Genomic DNA, 19,285 nt, shown 5'->3' on the forward strand with positions numbered 1-19,285 from the left:
GCAGGAAGTGTTAACCCCAAGGCGGAGGGGTGGGAGAATACTGGAGGGGTGGGGGGGTGTTCTCCATTCATATTCCTGGAGGAGGAGGAGGCTGGAGAAGTCAGAGAAGAAAGAGGTGCAACATGGGGAGGGTGATTTTTTTGGAGGGAGAGAGAAGGAGGATTTGCTTTTGGGAAAACTATGGAAGAGCCCCCCTCCCCTCTGGGAATCCATAGAAATTGTGGAAGGGGGGGGCTGATCCACGCAGTCCAGCTGCAAAGTGGGGGCAAAACTGTTTCCATTGAAGCTGCCCCCCAGCCCCTTTGCAGGTTACTCCAGTCCCCCCAGGGATGAAGCGCAGCTCAGGCAGGGAGGAAAGGGGGGACCTCTTGATGCAGAGGAAACAGCCTTGTTGGGGGGCGCATTGGAGGGGAGGGGTTTGCTGTGCTGCTTTTCAGAGTGTGCTTGCCCCAGAGTTGCAAGGTGAGATCCTTTTGGATTTCCTCCACTGGAAGAGGGGCTGGTCAGTTCCCCTCCTGTCAGGCAAGGAAGATGGAGGGATGGACAGAGGAATCTGAAACTGACCAGGCTCCGAATGGGCTTCTAGAAGCTTTCAAGGCAGAGAATGGAGGAAATGGGTGAAAAATGTTCCCTCCTCAGCTGGACTCGAGGGGAAGGGGCTTCTCCAGACATCCCCTTGGGAGTGTGTTGGAGGGGAAGACCCTAGAGGAGTGGACCTCAGCTTCTTTTGCAGGATTGGCCCATCTCAAGGGTGCTGAGGGATCTCTCTCTGCCGGTGCTGCCAGCCTCCCCTTTTCCTGGCCTCACCAGTTGCCTTGAAAACAACAGCCCTGTAAGGTGGGCTAGGATGACAGCCTGTGTGTCATGCAGGAGCAGCCTTAACTTGGTGGGGAACTTTGTGCACCTGCTATGTGTGCAGTTGCACATCTGTGCAAGTATGTGTGCCTGTTATTCTCAGAAGTGCAAGTGTGTGTGCTTGTTACCTTATTCTTAGAAGTACTTACCATTTAGTACTGAACTGTGTCAACATGCGGTTGGGGACCTTCCCCCGGTGCCAGTGTTGTTGTGAAAACAAAGGGGGATCCTTGGTAAGAATATGAAAATGCAGTAAAACATTTGGATAAAAACTGTATTTAAACTTAAGTAAATAAACTTAATAGCTCAGTCACCCAAACTACAACCCTGTAAGGCAGGCAAGTATGCCGTTAAGCTTTCTGACTTGTGCGCCACCTGCTCACCATGGAGCAGCCTTGTGCAACCTGGTGCCATCCAGTTGTTGGATTGCAACTCCCATCAGCCCCAGTCAGCATGGCCAGTGGTCAGGGGCAATGGGAGTTGTAATCCACAGATAATACGAGTGGCTAATGGGGTGTAGTAGTCCAGGGTCTCAGAGGGGTCTTAGACTCTTTACTTTTTTGGAAACAGGGTCCCTATGTCTCCAGCATCCCATCAGCCAATCAGCATGAAAGGGGAGTGTGTTAGCTGCTGAGAAGAGTCTTCTAACATGCTTCCTTGTCCTTTCCTGCAGATTGGAGCCAACTGGAGTGAAAGGAGGCGAGTTAGCAATTGAGAAGACTCTTCTCAGTAGCTAACGCTCTCCTTTTTCAGCCTTATTGATTCCTAGGCATTATCCAGGATATCATTTGCAACCCCCCAGCAAAAACCAAAAATTTGGAGGGGGTATGTCTATGTTTAATATGAAGGGACCCTGCACTTCTGAATTTGCCACTACACTACTGGTGGCTGATATCAATATTGTGTTGTGCTATTCTTAACGTAGAGAAGTTGCAAGAAGTTCTTCAAAGCCTTTTCACTGCCCAGCGGGCTGAATGCAGCTCAGTGTTCCTCTTCCCATATTTCTGATGGAAAGAGTGGAGGCTTTTCCCATCTCCAGGGAGCTTCCAGATGGCGTCATTTGACCGAATCTACTTCTACCATTTCTTTACAATATGTGCAAAACTTTTTTTTTTGGTCACCTGCCAGGGACATGACATGCAGTTAATATCCATACGGATTAAGGTTTTAATGGCATGCATAAAAACGATGAAAATAAGAAAGGCTGAAATTGTTCACAAGTTGGAGAAGAAACTGTGGCGGGCAGGAAAGAGGCTTTGCGGAAGCGGGAGGAGAGATGAAGAGGGGAGGGGGAACATGAGGGCTGGATTGATGGGGGGCAGGATGAGATATTGTTCCCCCCCCCCAGCATGGAGAAAAGCCTGGAAGAACCGAGGGAGGGGGTCTGAAAGAGATTTGGGCCCTGCCTCAGTGTTAAGGGGCTTTGAAGGAAACTGAGCACTAAGGAAATGCACACAGGAAAGGGGCATGCCATTTTGTAGACTGAAGCAGGTTATAATTAAATGTCTGGAACCAAATTTGTGTAAAGGGTGACATTCCTCCCGTCTGCCGTCTCCCCTGCAGAGACGTGAGAGCTGCTCTCTCCTCCAAAGTGCATCCTGGGAGCTGCTGTGAGAGCCCCAGAGGTGGCTGAATTTACGTCTCTCCCTCCTCCTCGTCTTCCCCGCAGGCAGCACCATGACCTCAGAGGCACCGGCTGGATCGTCTCTTCTTTGGGGCGGGTTGGAAAGAGCTGTCGGGAGGCCCCCTCAGGTAAGGAGAAGATCACTGGTGGTGGTGTGGACACAGAGAGAACAGCCTGGATGCCTCTCTCTGGGCTGAGTCTGGAATAAATGCCTTTCTGTCTCTCCTTTTGAGTTCGGTATTATGCTGACTTTATTCTGTTTTTTATTTTATGCTTACGCACACTGCTGAGAAATGCAAAAAATTAAGCGGTACATAAATGTTTCAAATAAAATAAAATGAATATATAAGAAGAGCCTGCTGGATCAGTCTGAAGGCCTGTCTAGTCCAGCTTCCTGTTCTCTCAGTAGCCAACCAGATGCCTCAACAGGAAGCCCGCAAGCGGGGACTGAGCACAAGAGCAGCTCTCCCCATTTGGGATCCATCGAGACACGTCTGGCAGAACATGAATGTGCACGCATGGCTTTTAAAGAGGTGGGATCTTTTACGGGAGGCAATCATGCGCTGCCCTGAAAATGTTTCTAAGCAGCATGAAACCCAGAAATGCACATCCACACAATGGCTTTATTCGAATGTACACGTGAAGCATCCGTTTGCTAAAAGAAATAGCAAAAAGATTTAGGGGGGGGGGGAGTAACTATATTAAGGAAATTAGAAAAGGAGATGGAAAATGTCAGCTCGTGTGAATCTCAGAGTCGAGCAGTTTAAACATGTCATGAAACGAGAGAGGATTGGCAAGGGAGTAATTGCAGCATGCGTAGTGAGTCCACTATGAACCAAAGTGTAGCTGCCAAGGGCCTGTTGTGTTATAATTCCCAGCATACTGCCTCTGACAAGGGACGGAGAACATAGCCGTTGTGGCTAGTAGAATTTGTCTACTCTTTAAAAGTCATCCAGGTTGTTGGCCATCAATGCAAGATCTCAGAGTGGCCTAGGTATAGAGCCTGAAAAATCAATAAAAGCCCACAATCAATTACCCTGAGACCCCTTCCCCTTTCAGACTGGGAGAATGGTGCATGTTAGGAGCACTACTTTTTTCTCTTCTTCCAGGGTCTGGTGACCTTTGAGGAGGTGGCCGTGCATTTCACGGAGGAGGAGTGGGCCCTGCTGGATTCCGGCCAAAGAGCTCTGCACAGGGAAGTCACGGAGGAGATTTGTGACATGATGGCCTCTCTTGGTAAGGACACATTTCTTCTCAACTGATAAATGTTGACGGTACGAATTTAGTATATGTGCCGTTTAACCCTCCACTGTTTGGATGATGCTACGGAAATGCGTGTCTGAGCCCTGGACATTTGGGGGGGGGACCACAGCTTTTGGGGGCTTTTTGAACATTCCCTGTAGCACACAACGTTGTATATACCCCCCCAAATGAATAAATAACTTTAATGAGGTGCCCATCAGAGCCACATCTCACTTGAGCGGTAGTATTATGGCCCAAGGATCTTACTCAGAAAAACAGCTGGGGCTCCATAGACAGATCAGATTTCCTCCATAGGATTTCTTAAGAGAGAGAGTCAAACGCTGACTTGAGAGCGATAAAAGCCCCAAAATAGATTTCCGGCTGGTAAGTTGGAATATTTATTCTTTAACGATCCAGCGTGGAAGAACCTTCCTTAAAGCCAATCCGTTCCGTGCCAAATAACGGCACACAATAAGATGCAACCCAGTCTTTCAACTTAATTGCAAGATTAGAAGTGGACACCGTCCCAATAATAGAAAGCAGGCTTGCAGGAGGATAGTTATTAATGTCATGTCTTGAGCCCTTTTTATAGGCAGGGATGGTAATGAGGGGACATCCCCAAAATTGTTCATCAGTGAGAATTTGGTGAGCTGACAGAGGGGCCCACCAGTCCTGTTTTGTTGTCAGGTCCTCAGAGGGACTGCCATCTGGTCCTAGTGCCTTCCCAGAATGCAACTGCAGTATGAATTCTTAACCTGATTGGGTTGCCTGAGGCCAATGAGGAATCTCTGGCTTAAGCGAAGAAACAGGAATACAAAGCAAATTTTAAGGGATCGCATAAATAGCCTGAAAATGCTCCATCCGTACACTAGCTGATCCCCAGGTTGAGGGGTTGCTCCCACCACTGGTAGCCAAAAAGGCTCTACAAGAGTGAGGCGCTGATGAACACAAAGACGTTGCAGTGGCTTGACTCTTAATCCACATGAAAGATTTCCCCCAGAAGTGCCAATTGGAAGTGTGTCCTGGGCTTGCTTATTGAAGGAGGAGGGGGGACAGTCCCAGGACAATTTTTGCTTTTGATGTGATAAAAGGCTATGGCCCAAATGAAAACAGCTGGCTTTCCTAGGTTCCACAGTGTCATCCCCAACAGGCATTTCAAGATTAACTTTATGCCCAGTGAGTCATGTTCACAACTGCCAGGCTAATCCTGCTGGGTCCACGTGACCCTATAACATTCATGGGGTGCAGGAGTTAAAGTCCAAAAATTACCTGAAAGATTGTCTTACATACCCAATCGATCCCTGCGCTCTGTAGGCGAGGGCCTCCTGCAGATACCATCTTATCAGGAGGTACATTCTGCACAACATAGGCACCAACCCTTTGGAATTCCCTCCCCTCAAATATTAGACAGGCAACATCTCTGATATCTTTTCGGCGCCTACTGAAGACCTGCCTCTTTCAACAAGCCTTTTAAATAGAGACCTTATCCCAGTCTGCATCTGTGATGGAATTATTTTTTAAAGATTTTTTTTAAAAGATGATTTGTTTTTAGTAAGTTTTATACCTGTAGATGTTTTCAGTGCTTTGCCATTTGTTTGCCACCCTGGGCTCCTTTTAGGAGGAAGGGTGGGACATAAATGTAATAAATAAATAGATAAAATTAAACCTCTTCTTCTCTTTAAAAGGCTCGATTTGGAATGTTTGAGGATTTCATGCTCAAAAGTAATTAGTCTCGTCTGTTTCCTTGAAAGAGCCAGACCTCCGTTCCTGGTGGCAAGGAGAAGATCTGCTGATCCAGGATCCCAAAGAAGAGGCGACATCAGCAGGTAGCTGCTCAGGTCTCTTGTGGGGACCTTTTTGGTCTGGGGACTGAAGGATTTTTCCGTTCCTGTGTAATGCCGTTAATGGCAGATGAACCCATCAGGCTGTGAGTTCTCTTGGAGGGTATCTTAAAGGGCTGTAAGAGCAGCCTGCTGGTTCAGGCCAATGGCTCATCTAATCAAGCATACTCTACTCGCAGTGGCTGAGAACATGCCTGTGAAAAGTGTGCAAGCAGGATCTGGGTGCAACGGTTGCCCTGTTAGGAGCTTGGGGGACCATCTCAAAGCTGCAAAGAGCCCCTGGAAGCAGCCTCCCCTGTCCTATAAATGAGAGGTGTTTAAAGGGGGGGAAGAGACTGCTTCAAAAGGCACTTTTGCTCTTTGCCTCCTCTCCCCATAACCTGATCAGGGGGGAGGGGAAAGAAGGTGCCTCTTGGAAGGATCAGCTGCCCGCAGGACGAATCCTCCACACAGCCAGTCCCTCCAAAAGGCAGCTGCTTCCCAAAGGGGTGGCTTTTGCTGGTTGCGGGTGCCTTTTCCCAGGAGGGAGCAGGTGCACCCAGCCAGCCAGACAGGCCCCCTTCCAGGCCAGCCCACCCTGCTGTGTGAGCTCCTTCAAAGAGCATTGCTGGAGGGCAGGCGGGAGGGCACCTTCCTCCAGCAAAGGGGCAGTTGGGAGCCCACTTCAAGCGTCCGCTTCCTCCTCTGAAGTGCCACTCTCACCTGCCCCTAAACCTGCTGGCATGAATGACGTCAGGTGTGGGGCAGATGGGCGTGGCTTCCCCCTAAATGGCCTGTTGGGCCAAACGGAGCCCTGACAGGACAAAATTCAGCCACAGGCCAGAAGTCCCCCACCCTGGCTTTGAGGTTTTAAAAATACTAAATGGTTGATAAACAATTGTAAATAAAGTAAGTAGCACATAGACATTGTGGCTGGTAGCGGTTGTTGCTCTTGTCTAATCTTCTTTTTAAAGTCGTGCAAGTTGGCGGCCCTCGCTGCCTCCTGTGGGACTGAGTTCCATAGTTTAATTATGCTCTGTGTGAAGAAGTTCTTTCATTTGTCTGTCCTGAATCTTCCCACATTCAGCTTCGTAGGACGTCCCCAAGTTCTAGCGTTGCAAGAGAGGGAGAAAAACTTTCCTCTCTTCACTTTTTCCATATGATGCATACATTTATACACCTCTGTCACATCCCCCTTTACTTGCCTTTTCTCTAAACTAAATAGCCCCACGTGTGGCAAGCTTTTCTCATAGAGGAGTTTCTCCACCTCCTTCTTCCTTTTTTTTAAAAAAGCCTGGACCTCCAAGGTGGCTTTCTCTGAAATGCTCCCGGTTCCACGCACAGGGCCAGACAGGTGCAGCTTTGTCGCCTCAGTGATGATAGTGTTGTGGAGGAAGCGTTTGAATTTGTTCGGCACCAGGGAACATTTGGGGAGAAGTCGGGCCTGTACAAAAGGGACGGGCTCCACTTGAACCAGGATGGAACCAGACTGTTGGCACTTAAAATTGAAAAAGTAGCAGACCAGCCTTTACACTGATGGAGGGGGGAAAGCCGACAGGAGCTGAGGAGGGCCTGGTGTGGAACAAATCTACACACACACACACACACACACCCCTACGCAGGATAAAGAGCAAATAACTTGTACATAAATGATCTAGGGTTAGGAGTGAGCAATGAGGTGGCTAAGTTTGCTGGTGCTACAAAATTCTTCAGGGTTGTTAAAACAAAAAGGGACTGTGAAGTGCTCCAAAAGGACCTCTCCTAACTGGGTGAATAGGCGGTAAAGACAGCAAATGCAATTCAGTGCAAACAAGTGTAAAGTTGTGTATATTGGAGCAAAGAAAAAGAATCTTAATTTCACATATACACTCATGGAGTCTGAACTGGCAGTGACTGATCATGCATGAGGCCTTGGGCTTGTAGTGGATGGCTCAGTACAAATACTGATCCAGTGTGCGGCGGCGGCTGTGAAAAAGGCAAATTTCATGCTAGGGATCATTAGGAAAGGTATTGAAAACTGCTGAAATCATAATCCCTTTATACAAATCTATGGTGCAGCCACATTTGGAATACCGTGTATAGTTCTGGTCACCTCACCCCAAAAAGGATATTGGAAAATGTTCAGAAAAGTGCAACCAACATGATCAAGGGGATGGAGCGACTCCCCTATGAGGAAAGGTTGCAGCATTTGGGGCTGTTTAGTCTCGAGAAAAGGCGAGTCACAGATGACATGACAAAAGTGCATGAAATTATGTATGGCATGAAGAAAGTGGGCAGAGAAAAGTTTTTCTCCCTCTCTCACAACACTAGAACTCGTGGGTTTCAATGAAGCTGTGTGTCAGAAGATTCAGGGCAGACAAAAGAAAGTCACAAAGCGCATAGTCAAACTGTGGAACTCACTCCCACAAGAAGCAGTTATGGCCACTAACTTGGATGGCTGTAAAAGAGGACTAGACAAATTCATCAAGGATAAGACTATCAATGGCCCCTTGCCATGATGGCTTCCTCCATATGCAGAGGCGGTATGCTTCCAAATACCAGTTGCTGGAAACCGCAGGAGGGCAGAGTGGCCTTGGGCCCAGGTCCTGCTCACCACTGTAAGAACAGGACGTTGGACTAAAGAGGCCACCAGCCTGATCCAGAAGGCTCTTCTTATGTTATGACAAGATCCAATTGGATGGGTCTCTGATGAAGGGGAGAGCTTGGCTAGTATGGAGCAAAATGATGATGGAATGCCTGTGTTTACTGGTGTGGAATTTTCCTTAGAGTTCAGAGCATCATCTGAAAGTCATGTAATGTTGGTCATGGGCCTACCCTGTCTTAGCACATGAGCTCTGTGAAAAAGTTCTTGGGTTTAATGCCTGGAATCTTTAGGTAGGCCTTAGAAGGGTCCTCATCTGAAACCCTGCAGTCAGCCTGTCTAGACAGTACTGAGGTAGAGGGGCCAATGGTGTACTTCAGTACAGTAGGGCCCCGCTTTGCGGTGTTCCACTAATACAGCGGCTTTCAATCAGAGTAAGGCCCCACTCATACGGCGCTTGTTCCACTTTTACAGCATTTTTTGGGCGTCTGGCACCATTCTATTGAATGAGTTCCGCTTTTCAGCGGGTTTCACTTTTAGGCGGGGGTCTGGAACGTAACCCGCCGTATGAGTGGGGCCCTACTGTATAAGACAACCTCCTGTATTCCTATCTGACCACCTCTTTTGACTGCAGCCAACAGATAGGAAACAAAGACCAATGAGCTGTGCTCAGTTTGCCCCCTTCCGCAGCCTTCTTGTTGTTACACCTTCAAGTCGATTTAGACTTATGGCCAGAGCTTGGAAAAGTTACTTTTTTGGACTACAAATCCCATCAGCCCACTCCAGTGGCCATGCTGGCTGGGGCTGATGGGAGCTGTAGTTTTAAAAAGTAACTTTTCCAAGCTCTGCTTCTGGCGACCCTATGAGTCAGCGACCTCCAAGAGCATCTGTCATGAACCACCCTGTTCAGATCTTCTAACTTCAGATCTGTGGCTTCCTTTATGGAATCAATCTTTACTTACTTTCTGTTCTCTTTCACTCTGTGTGGCATTGCTTGTTCTTTTATTTATTTATTATATTTATACCCCACCTTTCTTTCACCATGGAACCCAAGACGGCATGCATGTTCCCAGGCGGTCTCTCATCCAGGTACTGACCAAACCCAAACCTGCTTAGCTTCAGCAAGGTGGTGGCCTCATGTGCCTTCAGACCATAGCCTGGGAGAAATGTATACTGTAGTTGTATGGCAGTAGGAGGAAAACCAAGTCACATCTGGCCTTTGTGACATCAAGTGGTGTATGAAAGGAATCTGTGTTGTTGTAAGCCTTGGTTTCAGCTTGGTTTCATACAAAAAGAAAGGGGGAGGATTGTGGAGATGCAACAATCAAGAAACAGCTAATTGGGCTTGATTTGTGATGAGTTCCTTTCTTTTTGCCTTAAATTTCTAATGTGATTTCCTCCCCCCCCTTTCTCTCCCTCAGCAGATGACAGGCAGAGGAATGAGAATTATAAGGAGCGAGAGATGTCATTGGTAGTAGCCAAGCGTAAAGCACCAGAAGAGTTGTTTGGAAATCATGGGGGACCAAAAGAGTCTGAAAGAAACCAGTCAAAGAATGAGAGAAAGAAATCCTCTACTTCTCAGATTTTGCATGAAACAACTTACACAGGGGAGAAACCATTTAAATGCATGGAGTGTGGAAAGAGCTTTAGTCAGAGCAGTCATCTTACTTTACATCAGAGAACCCACACAGGGGAGAAACCATTTAAATGCATGGAGTGTGGGAAGAGCTTTAGTCAGAGCAGTCATCTTACTTTACATCAGAGAACCCACACAGGGGAGAAACCTTTTAAATGCATGGAGTGTGGAAAGAGCTTCAGAGATAACGGAACCCTTACTAAACATCAACAAACACACACAGGGGAGAAACCATTTAAATGCATGGAGTGTGGAAAGAGCTTCAGTCAGAGCAGTCATCTTACTTTACATCACAGAACACACACAGGGGAGAAACCATTTAAATGCCTGGAGTGTGGAAAGAGCTTCAGTCAGAATAATCACCTTGCTTATCATCAAAGAATCCATGCAGGAGAGAAACCATTTGAATGCATGGAGTGTGGAAAGAGCTTCAGAGATAGTGGAACCCTTACTAAACATAAACATACACACACAGGGGAAAAGCCATTTAAATGCATGGAGTGTGGAATGTGCTTCAGCGTGAGTGCTAACCTTATTATACATCGAAGAATCCACACGGGGGAGAAACCATTTGAATGTATGGAGTGTGGAAAGAGCTTCAGAGATAATGGAACCCTTACTAAACATAAACAAATGCACACAGGGGAGAAACCATTTAAATGCATAGTGTGTGGGAAGAGCTTCAGTAATAGGAGTAGACTGACTTTACATGAAAGAACCCACACAGGGGAGAAACCATTTAAATGCATGGAGTGCGGAATGTGCTTCAGCGTTAGCACTAACCTTATTTTACATCATAGAATCCACACAGGGGAGAAACCATTTAAATGTATAGAGTGTGGAAAGAGCTTCAGTCATAGAAGTAGACTTACTTTACATCAAAGAAATCATACAGGGGAGAAACCATTTAAGTGCTTGGAGTGTGGAAAGAGCTTCATTCAGAGCATTAACCTTAGATCCCATCAAAGAATCCATACTGGAGAGAAACCGTTTAAATGCATGGAGTGTGGAAAGAGCTTCAGAGATAACGGAAACCTTACAAAACATAAACAAACGCACAGCGGAGAGAAACCTTTTAAATGCACGGAGTGTGGTAAGAGCTTCACTCAGAGCCATAACCTTACATCCCATCAAAGAATACACACAGGGGAAAAGCCATTTAAATGCATGAAATGTGGAAAGAGCTTTCATGTGAGTCATAACCTTACAATCCATCAAAGGACACACATGGGGAGAAATCATTTAAATGCACAGAGTCTGGAAAGAACTTCAGTGTGAGCTTTATTCTTTAAACTAGAGGACTGGTGCAGTTTAGGTGGGCCGATATTCTATTTAGCAGTGTTAAGTTTGTAGTTAATTCTAATCTTCTGGGCTATGAAAATGAAACACGTATACAGCTTGGAACCAGAATACCTAAAAGATCATGTCACTCATCCAGTTCTGGATGGTGGCTTTGTCCTTTGGCTACTCTTGCATCTGTTGGCACAAATGTATTTATCCTGATAACGACGCAAACTGAACCAGTGGGCTGGAAGCTGGTGATTACTTTTCCCCTTTAACTAACTGCGAAGAGTGCTGTAGGGTGGTTGTTTTTAAAAAAATTTGTAGGTTGTAGGGTTTTTTAAAAGGTTTTTAAAAAGTTTTTTTCATCTAAGGGAAATAATAGGAAGGCTGATCCTCCTGTAATTCACAGCGCTTCTGCCAAAAACATGCAGGCCAGCCTCCCCCCCCCTCCATCTGGTGCAGCTGGACATGATGGAGATACTAATCTTATGTCACTTCTTCAACAGATGGCTAGCCAGTTTAATGCTGCTAAAGCCTAATTAGTCTCTCAATCTGCTTCAAAACTGTTGCTAAAATTGCTATTCATCTTGGAGAAGCAGAGAGCCAAATTTCTGCCCTGGAAGACATTACTACAACTTGTGATAGAGTGATGGTGGCACTACAAAAGTCTTCAACTGAGTTGATGGCTAAGGTGGTAATAATATTAATAACTTGTTATTATTTGTTATCTGCCTCTCACCCGGAATTCGGGCCCTGAGGCGGATTATGTAGATTTAAAAATAGAAAACATACATAAAACCATACAGAGATCTAAAAATACAAAAACACACAAAAATGTACATAAACAAATCCTTAAAAACGTGTAATAGCATGAAGAGTTGAAATTTAACCAAATGCTTGCATAAAAAGATGGCTCTTCAGCAGCAGTCTAAAAACGAGAAGAGGGGGCTGATCTAACCTCATGGGAGGACATTCCATAGTCTAGGGGCCATGACAGAGAAGGCTCTGTTGCGAGTATTTGCCAATTGGCTTCAGATACAGCAGGCACTTGCAACAGGCCCCTCTTCCCTGCTCTCGTGTGATAGGCATGACTAATGCGGTGAAGACAAATAGCTAGGTGCCAAACCATTTAGGGCTTTAAATGTCAAAGCCAGCATCTTGAATTGTACTTAGAAGCAAACCTGGAGCCAATGTAGCTCTTTTAGCACAGGTGTAAGGTGCTCAAAGCGGCTCTTTTTAATTAACTTCCTAGCAGCCGTATTTTGAACCAGCTGAAGCTTCCAAGTAGTCTTCAAAGGCAGCCCCACATAGAGAGCATTACAGTAATCCAAATGCGAGGTGACCAGGGCATGGGTGAGAGTGGTCAGATCCGAGTATCCCAGATAGGGCCACAGCTGATGCAACAGCTGCAGCTGAGTAAAATTCCCCTCGGCCACTACCTGATTTCTAGCAGGAAAGCTGGGTAAATGTACTTGAAAGTTATAATTAGAGACATAATCTAATCTAACCAGAAAGATTGTCTTACCCCTTAAATACCTAGTCGATCACTATATTCTGCCAGTGAAGGCCTCCTGTAGATACCATCTTCTCAAGTGGTCCATTATACACAACATATAGGGAGACCTTTAGTGTTGTGGCACCAACAGTTCCCCTGAAATATTAAACAGGCGCCATCTCTGTTGTCTTTTTGGTTTCTACTGAAGACCTTCCTATTTCAACAAGCCTTTTAAGGAGAGACCTTATTCTAGTCTGCATCTGAGATGGAATTATTTTTAAAAATGTTTAATGTTTTAAAATATGTTTTAAGATATTTTAGAGTGATTTTAGTGTTTTTGTTTGCTGCCCTGGGCTCCTGGGAGGAAAGACGGGATATAAATTTAATAAATAAAATAATAAATAATAAAATTCTTTGAATTCTGGCTAATAAATGGCTTAAGAGGGCTTTTTTAAACAATCAAGTGGTATATACATTTATTAAATAAATAGTGAGGAAGGTCACTATTATTGGAATGGAGAAAACCAGTGGGATACGGTCATCCCTGGATATAAACGATATCGGAAGGACAGGGAAGGACATATTGGTGGCAGTCGCTCTATACGTGAAAGAAGGCATTGAATCCAGCAAGCTGGAAACCCCAAAAGAGGTGGACTCCTCCACAGAATCGTTGTGGGTGGTGATACCGTGCCCCAGGAGGGATTTAATTCTGGGAACGATCTATCGTCCCTCTGATCAAAATGCTCAGGGAGACCTGGAGATGAGATATGAAATTGAGGAAGCATCCAAACTAGGAAATGTGGTAGTAATGGGTGACTTCAACTACCCAGACATAGACTGGCCGCATATGTGTTCCAGTCATGACAAAGAAGCAAAATTTCTAGATATTCTAAATGACTATTCCCTAGACCAGTTGGTCATGGAACCGACCAGAGGGATGGCAACCCTGGACTTAATCCTCAGTGGGGACCGGGACCTGGTGCAAGATGTAAGTGTTGTCAAACCAATTGGGAGCAGTGACCATAGTGCTATTAAATTAAACATACATGTAAATGGCCAATTGCCAAGAAAATCCAACATGGTCACATTTGACTTCAAATGAGGAAACTTCACAAAAATGAGGGGATTGGTAAAAAGAAAGCTGAAAAACAAAGTCCAGAGGGTCACATCACTCAAAAATGCTTGGAAGTTGTTTAAAAACACTATATTAGAAGCTCAACTGGAGTGCATACCGCAGATCAGAAAAGGTACCACCAGGGCCAAGAAGATGCCAGCATGGTTAACGAGCAAAGTCAAGAAAGCTCTTAGAGGCAAAAAGTCTTCCTTCAGAAAATGGAAGTCTTGTCTGAATGAAGAAAATAAAAAGGAACACAAACTCTGGCAAAAGAAATGCAAGAAGACAATAAGGGATGCTAAAAAGGAATTTGAGGAGCACATTGCTAAGAACATAAAAACCAACAACAACAAATTCTATAAATACATTCAAAGCAGGAGACCATCTAGGGAGGCGATTGGACCCTTGGATGATAAGGGAGTCAAAGGTGTACTATTTATTTATTTATTTATTTTGTTCAATTTTTATACCACCCAAAGCCAGAGGCTCTCTGGGCGGTGTACAATAAATACGATACAATACAATAAAATACATTTAAAATGACAATAATAACACCGAGCGTATATTTTAAACAGTTAACCGCTTGGTCCATATAACAACAATAAAAAGTAAAAAAATATATATATAAAAAAGAATTTATTTAAAAAGCCTGGGAGAATAAAAAGGTTTTAACCTGGCGCCGAAAAGATAAAAGTGTAGGCGCCAGGCGAACCTCGTCGGGGAGACTATTCCATAGTTCGGGGGCCACCACTGAAAAGGCCCTAGATCTCGTTACAACCCTCCGAGCCTCTCTGTGAGTCAGGACTTGGAGGAGGGCCTTCGATGTTGAACGTAGTGAACGGGTAGGTTCATATCGGGAGAGGCGTTCCGCTAGGTATTGTGGTCCCGCACCGTGTAAGGCTTTATAAGTCAAAACTAGCACTTTGAATTTGAATTTGAACTAAAGAACGATAAGGAGATTGCAGAGAAGCTAAATGAATTCTTTGCATCTGTCTTCACAGTGGAAGATATAGGGCAGATCCCTGAACCTGAATTAACATTTGCAGGAAGGGGTTCTGAGGAACTGAGACAAATAGTAACGAGAGAGGAAGTTCTAGGCTTAATAGACAATATAAAAACTGACAAATCACCGGGCCCGGATGGCATCCACCTGAGAGTTCTCAAAGAACTCAAATGTGAAATTGCTGAACTGCTAACTAAAATATGTAACTTGTCCCTCAGGTCCTGCTCCGTGCCTGAGGACTGGAAAGTGGCCAATGTAACGCCAATATTCAAAAAGGGATCCAGAGGGGATCCCGGAAATTACAGGCCAGTTAGCTTAACTTCTGTCCCTGGAAAACTGGTAGAAAGTATGATTAAAGCTAGATTAACTAAGCACATAGAAGAACAAGCCTTGCTGAAGCAGAGCCAGCATAGCTTCTGCAAGGGAAAGTCCTGTCTCAGTAACCTATTAGAATTCTTTGAGAGTGTCAACAAGCATATAGATAGAGGTGATCCAGTGGACATAGTGTACTTAGACTTTCCAAAAGCGTTTGACAAGGTACCTCACCAAGACTTCTGAGGAAGCTTAGCAGTCATGGAATAAGAGGAGAGGTCCTCTTGTGGATAAGGCATTGGTTAAGAAGCAGAAAGCAGAGAGTAGGAATAAACGGACAGTTCTCCCAATGGAGGGCTGTAGAAAGTGGAGTCCCTCAAGGATCGGTATTGGGACCTGTACTTTTCAACTTGTTCATTAATGACCTAGAATTAGGAGTGAGAAGTGAAGTGGCCAAGTTTGCTGACGACACTAAATTGTTCAGGGTTGTTAAAACAAAAAGGGATTGTGAAGAGCTCCAAAAAGATCTCTCCAAACTGAGTGAATGGGTGGAAAAATGGCAAATGCAATTTAATATAAACAAGTGTAAAATTATGCATATTGGAGCAAAAAATCTGAATTTCACATATACGCTCATGGGGTCTGAACTGGTGGTGACCGACCAAGAGAGAGACCTCGGGGTTGTAGTGGACAGCACGATGAAAATGTCGACCCAGTGTGCGGCAGCTGTGAAAAAGGCAAATTCCATGCTAGGGATAATTAGGAAAGGTATTGAAAATAAAACAGCCGATATCATAATGCCGTTATATAAATCTATGGTGCGGCCGCATTTGGAATACTGTGTACAGTTCTGGTCGCCTCATCTCAAAAAGGATATTATAGAGTTGGAAAAGGTTCAGAAGAGGGCAACCAGAATGATCAAGGGGATGGAGCGACTCCCTTACGAGGAAAGGTTGCAGCATTTGGGGCTTTTTAGTTTAGAGAAAAGGCGGGTCAGAGGAGACATGATAGAAGTGTATAAAATTATGCATGGCATTGAGAAAGTGGATAGAGAAAAGTTCTTCTCCCTCTCTCATAATACTAGAACTCGTGGACATTCAAAGAAGCTGAATGTTGGAAGATTCAGGACAGAGAAAAGGAAGTACTTCTTTACTCAGCGCATAGTTAAACTATGGAATTTGCTCCCACAAGATGCAGTAATGGCCACCAGCTTGGACGGCTTTAACAGAAGATTAGACCAATCCATGGAGGACAGGGCTATCAATGGCTACTAGCCGTGATGGCTGTGCTGTGCCACCCTAGTCATAGGCAGCATGCTTCTGAAAACCAGTTGCTGGAAGCCTCAGGAGGGGAGAGTGTTCTTGCACTCGGGTCCTGCTTGCGGGTTTCCCCCAGGCACCTGGTTGGCCACTGTGAGAACAGGATGCTGGACTAGATGGGCCACTGGCCTGATCCAGCAGGCTCTTCTTATGTTCTTATGTTCTTAAAGCAGTTCTAAATAGAGAGACTGCCTATGGCCATACTACGCTGAGCATGTCCGATCTCATCTGATCTAGGAAGCTAAGCAGGGTCAGGCCTGGTTGGTTAGTACTTGGATGGGAGACCACCTGGGAGTACCAGTGCTGTAGGCTTAGAGGAAGGCAATGGTAAGCCACCTCTGAATACCTCTTACCATGAAAACCCTATTCAGAAAAGATTCATAGCAGGGCTGGTTCTAAAAGGCAGCCGGGTGGGGCACTGGGCGAGGGCCATTCCCTCGCCCCCCCTACCTGTCTCCTGCCTTTTAGCATTGCCCTTAATGAAGATGGCGGCCGAGGTTTCCCTAAGGTGCTGAAGCCCCTGCTGCCATCTTGGTTGATGGCAGAGATGCGCATGCATAGTACGCACGCATGCCATCAACCAAGATGGCAGCAGAGGCTTCATCCCCTTAGGGAAACCGTGTCCCCCATCTTGGTTAATGGCAATGCTAAAAGACAGGAGATAGGTAGGTGGGGCGAGGTAACGGTGGGCAGGCGGAAGTTCCTGCCCTGTGATCCGCAGTTGTTGCCGCGGATTGTGGAAGGGTAGCGGAGGGTCCCCTGTAGCTCCAGGGGAAGGAGAAGCGGAGAAAGTAGGTGGGGGGCATGGGGGGAAGGGGAGCAGAGACAGGTAGGTGGGGGCATGGGGGCCATGCATGCACACACACACACACACGTGCACATGCTAGGGTCCGGGGCAAGCTGATGGCCAGGGCCCCGGCATGCTTAGGGCCAGCCCTTATTCATAGGGTTGCCGTAAGTCGTAATCAGCTTGAAGGCTGATAACAACAAATGTTTTTAAAGCTTTTTTAAAAATATGTTTTTAAAGCTTTTTTAAAAATATGTTTTTAAAGCTTTTAAAGATGTTTTGTTTTAATATATTTTAAAGTCTGTTTTTATGATGTTTTAGAGTGTTTTTAGTACTTTTGTTTGCCGCCCTGGGCTCCTGCTGGGAGGAAATGCAGGACATAAATCTAATAAATAAATAAATAAGCAAATTGCCCACATCCAAATTCTTATCTTCGGAAGGACCCTCCCCCCCCCTCTGAAACCTTAGAGAGCAACTGCCAATCACCGTGGACACTGCTGGGCTAAACTGATGATGTGACTCGTAGAAGATCCTTTAGGCTTACACCCTTCAATCGTTTTCCTCTTTCATTTTTTTGTTTCTTTTCAGCCTCAGTGGGACCCATTGTGGCATCCTGGGGGGCATGGTGGTTGTTGCTGTCCTGTTGGTCATCATCTTATACACCAGTAAGTAAAAGTTTGTGTGTGTGTGTGTGTGTTGTTGTGCTGTGGGCCTGGGGAAGACTTGATCCTCTTTCAGGGCCCAGTTGAGAACTCCCCAAGGGCTTCCTGGCCACAGCACCAGATCACCCCGGAGCGACGGAGTTGCCTTCAAGCCCACCTAGCCTTGCCCCTTCGACAGAAAAGGGGCTCTTGTGAGTGATGTTGGCAAATAACAATAATAGATAATCTCGGGGGGCTATTGCACATTGATGTATTTATTCAACACTATTAGTGCCATATTATCTCATGCTGTTTGTTTCCTTCTCTGTATAATATTGTTATGTTTTATAATTTTATTGTTTTAATACTTTATAGTGCTGGCCTTCGACCGTAATAATAAATGATGATGATGGCACTCTTGTCAAGCAGGACCTTTGCCACCAAGATCAAAGCTTTTCCCCCAGTGGGAAACCTGTAAGCAGGACCTGAGCACAAGGCCGCTCTTCCCCTCCTGCGGTTTCCAGCATTTGGGATTTGGAATCATTCTGCCTATGGAGGCAGAGCGTAGCCATCGTGGCTATCAGCCACTGATAAGCCTTATCCTCCATGAATTTGTCTTAATCCTCTTTTAAAGCCCTCCAAGTTGGTGGACGCCACTGCCTCTGGTAGGAGTGAGTTCCACAGTTTAATGATGTGCTGTGTTTGTTGGAGGAATTGTCTTCAATCTTCCTCCTCCTCCAGGGTCTCTTGACCTTCGAGGAGGTGGCTGTCCATTTGTGCTGGATCTGGGCCCAAGAGCTCTGCAGAGGACAGTCATGGCGGAGAATTATGAGACAGTGGCCTCTCTAGGCCACCGTCCAAGTTGGTGGCCATCGCTGTGTCTCTTGTGGGAACAATCGGCATGGTTTAATGAAGAGCTGTCTCAGGAAGTTCTTTGTCCTGAATCTTCCAGCGTTTGGCTCTGTTGGATGACGTTTCTGAGGCTCTGGTTCTCTCTCTCTCTCTCTCTCTCTGCAGGACTGCGGCGTGAAGACAGCTACAGAGCAACTCAAAGTGAGAGACCTTTCCTTCCTTCCTTGTCCTCCTCTGATGCATTTCTCTAGCACAGAGACCAGTTACCTGGGGTAGAGAAGGGTGCCGTGTCCAGGTGTTATTCTGGGCCTGGAGCCACCGAGTCCTGCCCCCCCCACCTTGCCCCAAATGAAGCCATCTGGGGCAGGCAGGGCACTGTGCTGCATGCAGCCAGCCTGCTGTTGAGGTCTGTAGGAATAGACGAATTAGGAAGGTGCCTTACTCTGATCAGATCACTGGACCTTCTAGCTGAGTCCTGTCTGCACTGACTGGCAGCCGCTGTCCAGGATTTCAGGCTGGAGCCTCTCCCAGCTGTACCGGGAGACGCTGCAATTGCGCTTGGGAGTTTCTGCCTGCAAAGCGGAGGCTCTACTACTCAGCCTCCAGCCCTCCCAGATGAATGTTTTTCCAAAAATCCATTGATTTACGGGTTGATTTGCATGGAGAGAAAAAGAGGCCATTGGAAGAGAGCCAATCCCCTCCGGAAGGATACTTGGGGAA

At 46.0% G+C, this 19,285-nt stretch overlaps 1 protein-coding gene and 1 pseudogene across 5 annotated transcripts; both read left to right on the forward strand.

The window, feature by feature from the left end:
- The first annotated feature begins 46 nt into the window (after nt 1-46).
- On the forward strand, nt 47-12,906 carry LOC133381748 (gastrula zinc finger protein XlCGF26.1-like). 5 transcript variants are annotated; one of them, XM_061621150.1, is made up of 5 exons: nt 47-115; nt 2,419-2,607; nt 3,589-3,715; nt 5,473-5,547; nt 9,544-12,906. In XM_061621150.1, the coding sequence occupies exons 2-5, from the start codon at nt 2,533-2,535 to the stop codon at nt 11,034-11,036; spliced, it is 1,770 nt and encodes a 589-aa protein (XP_061477134.1). In that variant the 5' UTR covers nt 47-115; nt 2,419-2,532; the 3' UTR covers nt 11,037-12,906. The 5 variants fall into 5 exon arrangements, with proteins under 5 accessions (XP_061477134.1, XP_061477133.1, XP_061477137.1 ...); XM_061621149.1 differs by having other exon boundaries at nt 48-115; nt 2,525-2,607; XM_061621153.1 differs by having other exon boundaries at nt 48-115; nt 2,525-2,607; nt 9,547-12,906.
- A 3,569-nt stretch (nt 12,907-16,475) lies between these two features.
- Nucleotides 16,476-16,597, forward strand: LOC133382559 (5S ribosomal RNA; annotated as a pseudogene).
- The last annotated feature ends 2,688 nt before the right edge of the window (nt 16,598-19,285 follow it).

Source organism: Rhineura floridana, chromosome 3 (assembly GCF_030035675.1).
Source record: "Rhineura floridana isolate rRhiFlo1 chromosome 3, rRhiFlo1.hap2, whole genome shotgun sequence".
Classification (NCBI taxonomy): Eukaryota; Metazoa; Chordata; class Lepidosauria; order Squamata; family Rhineuridae; genus Rhineura; species Rhineura floridana.

Coding starts and splice junctions, on each gene's coding strand:
- LOC133381748 (XM_061621150.1), top strand. CDS start 2,533: ATGACCTCAGAGGCACCGGCTGGATCGTCTCTTCTTTGGGGCGGGTTG. Junction 3,716..5,472: donor TGACATGATGGCCTCTCTTG/GTAAGGACACAT, acceptor TTTCCTTGAAAG/AGCCAGACCTCCGTTCCTGG. Junction 5,548..9,543: donor AGAAGAGGCGACATCAGCAG/GTAGCTGCTCAG, acceptor TCTCTCCCTCAG/CAGATGACAGGCAGAGGAAT.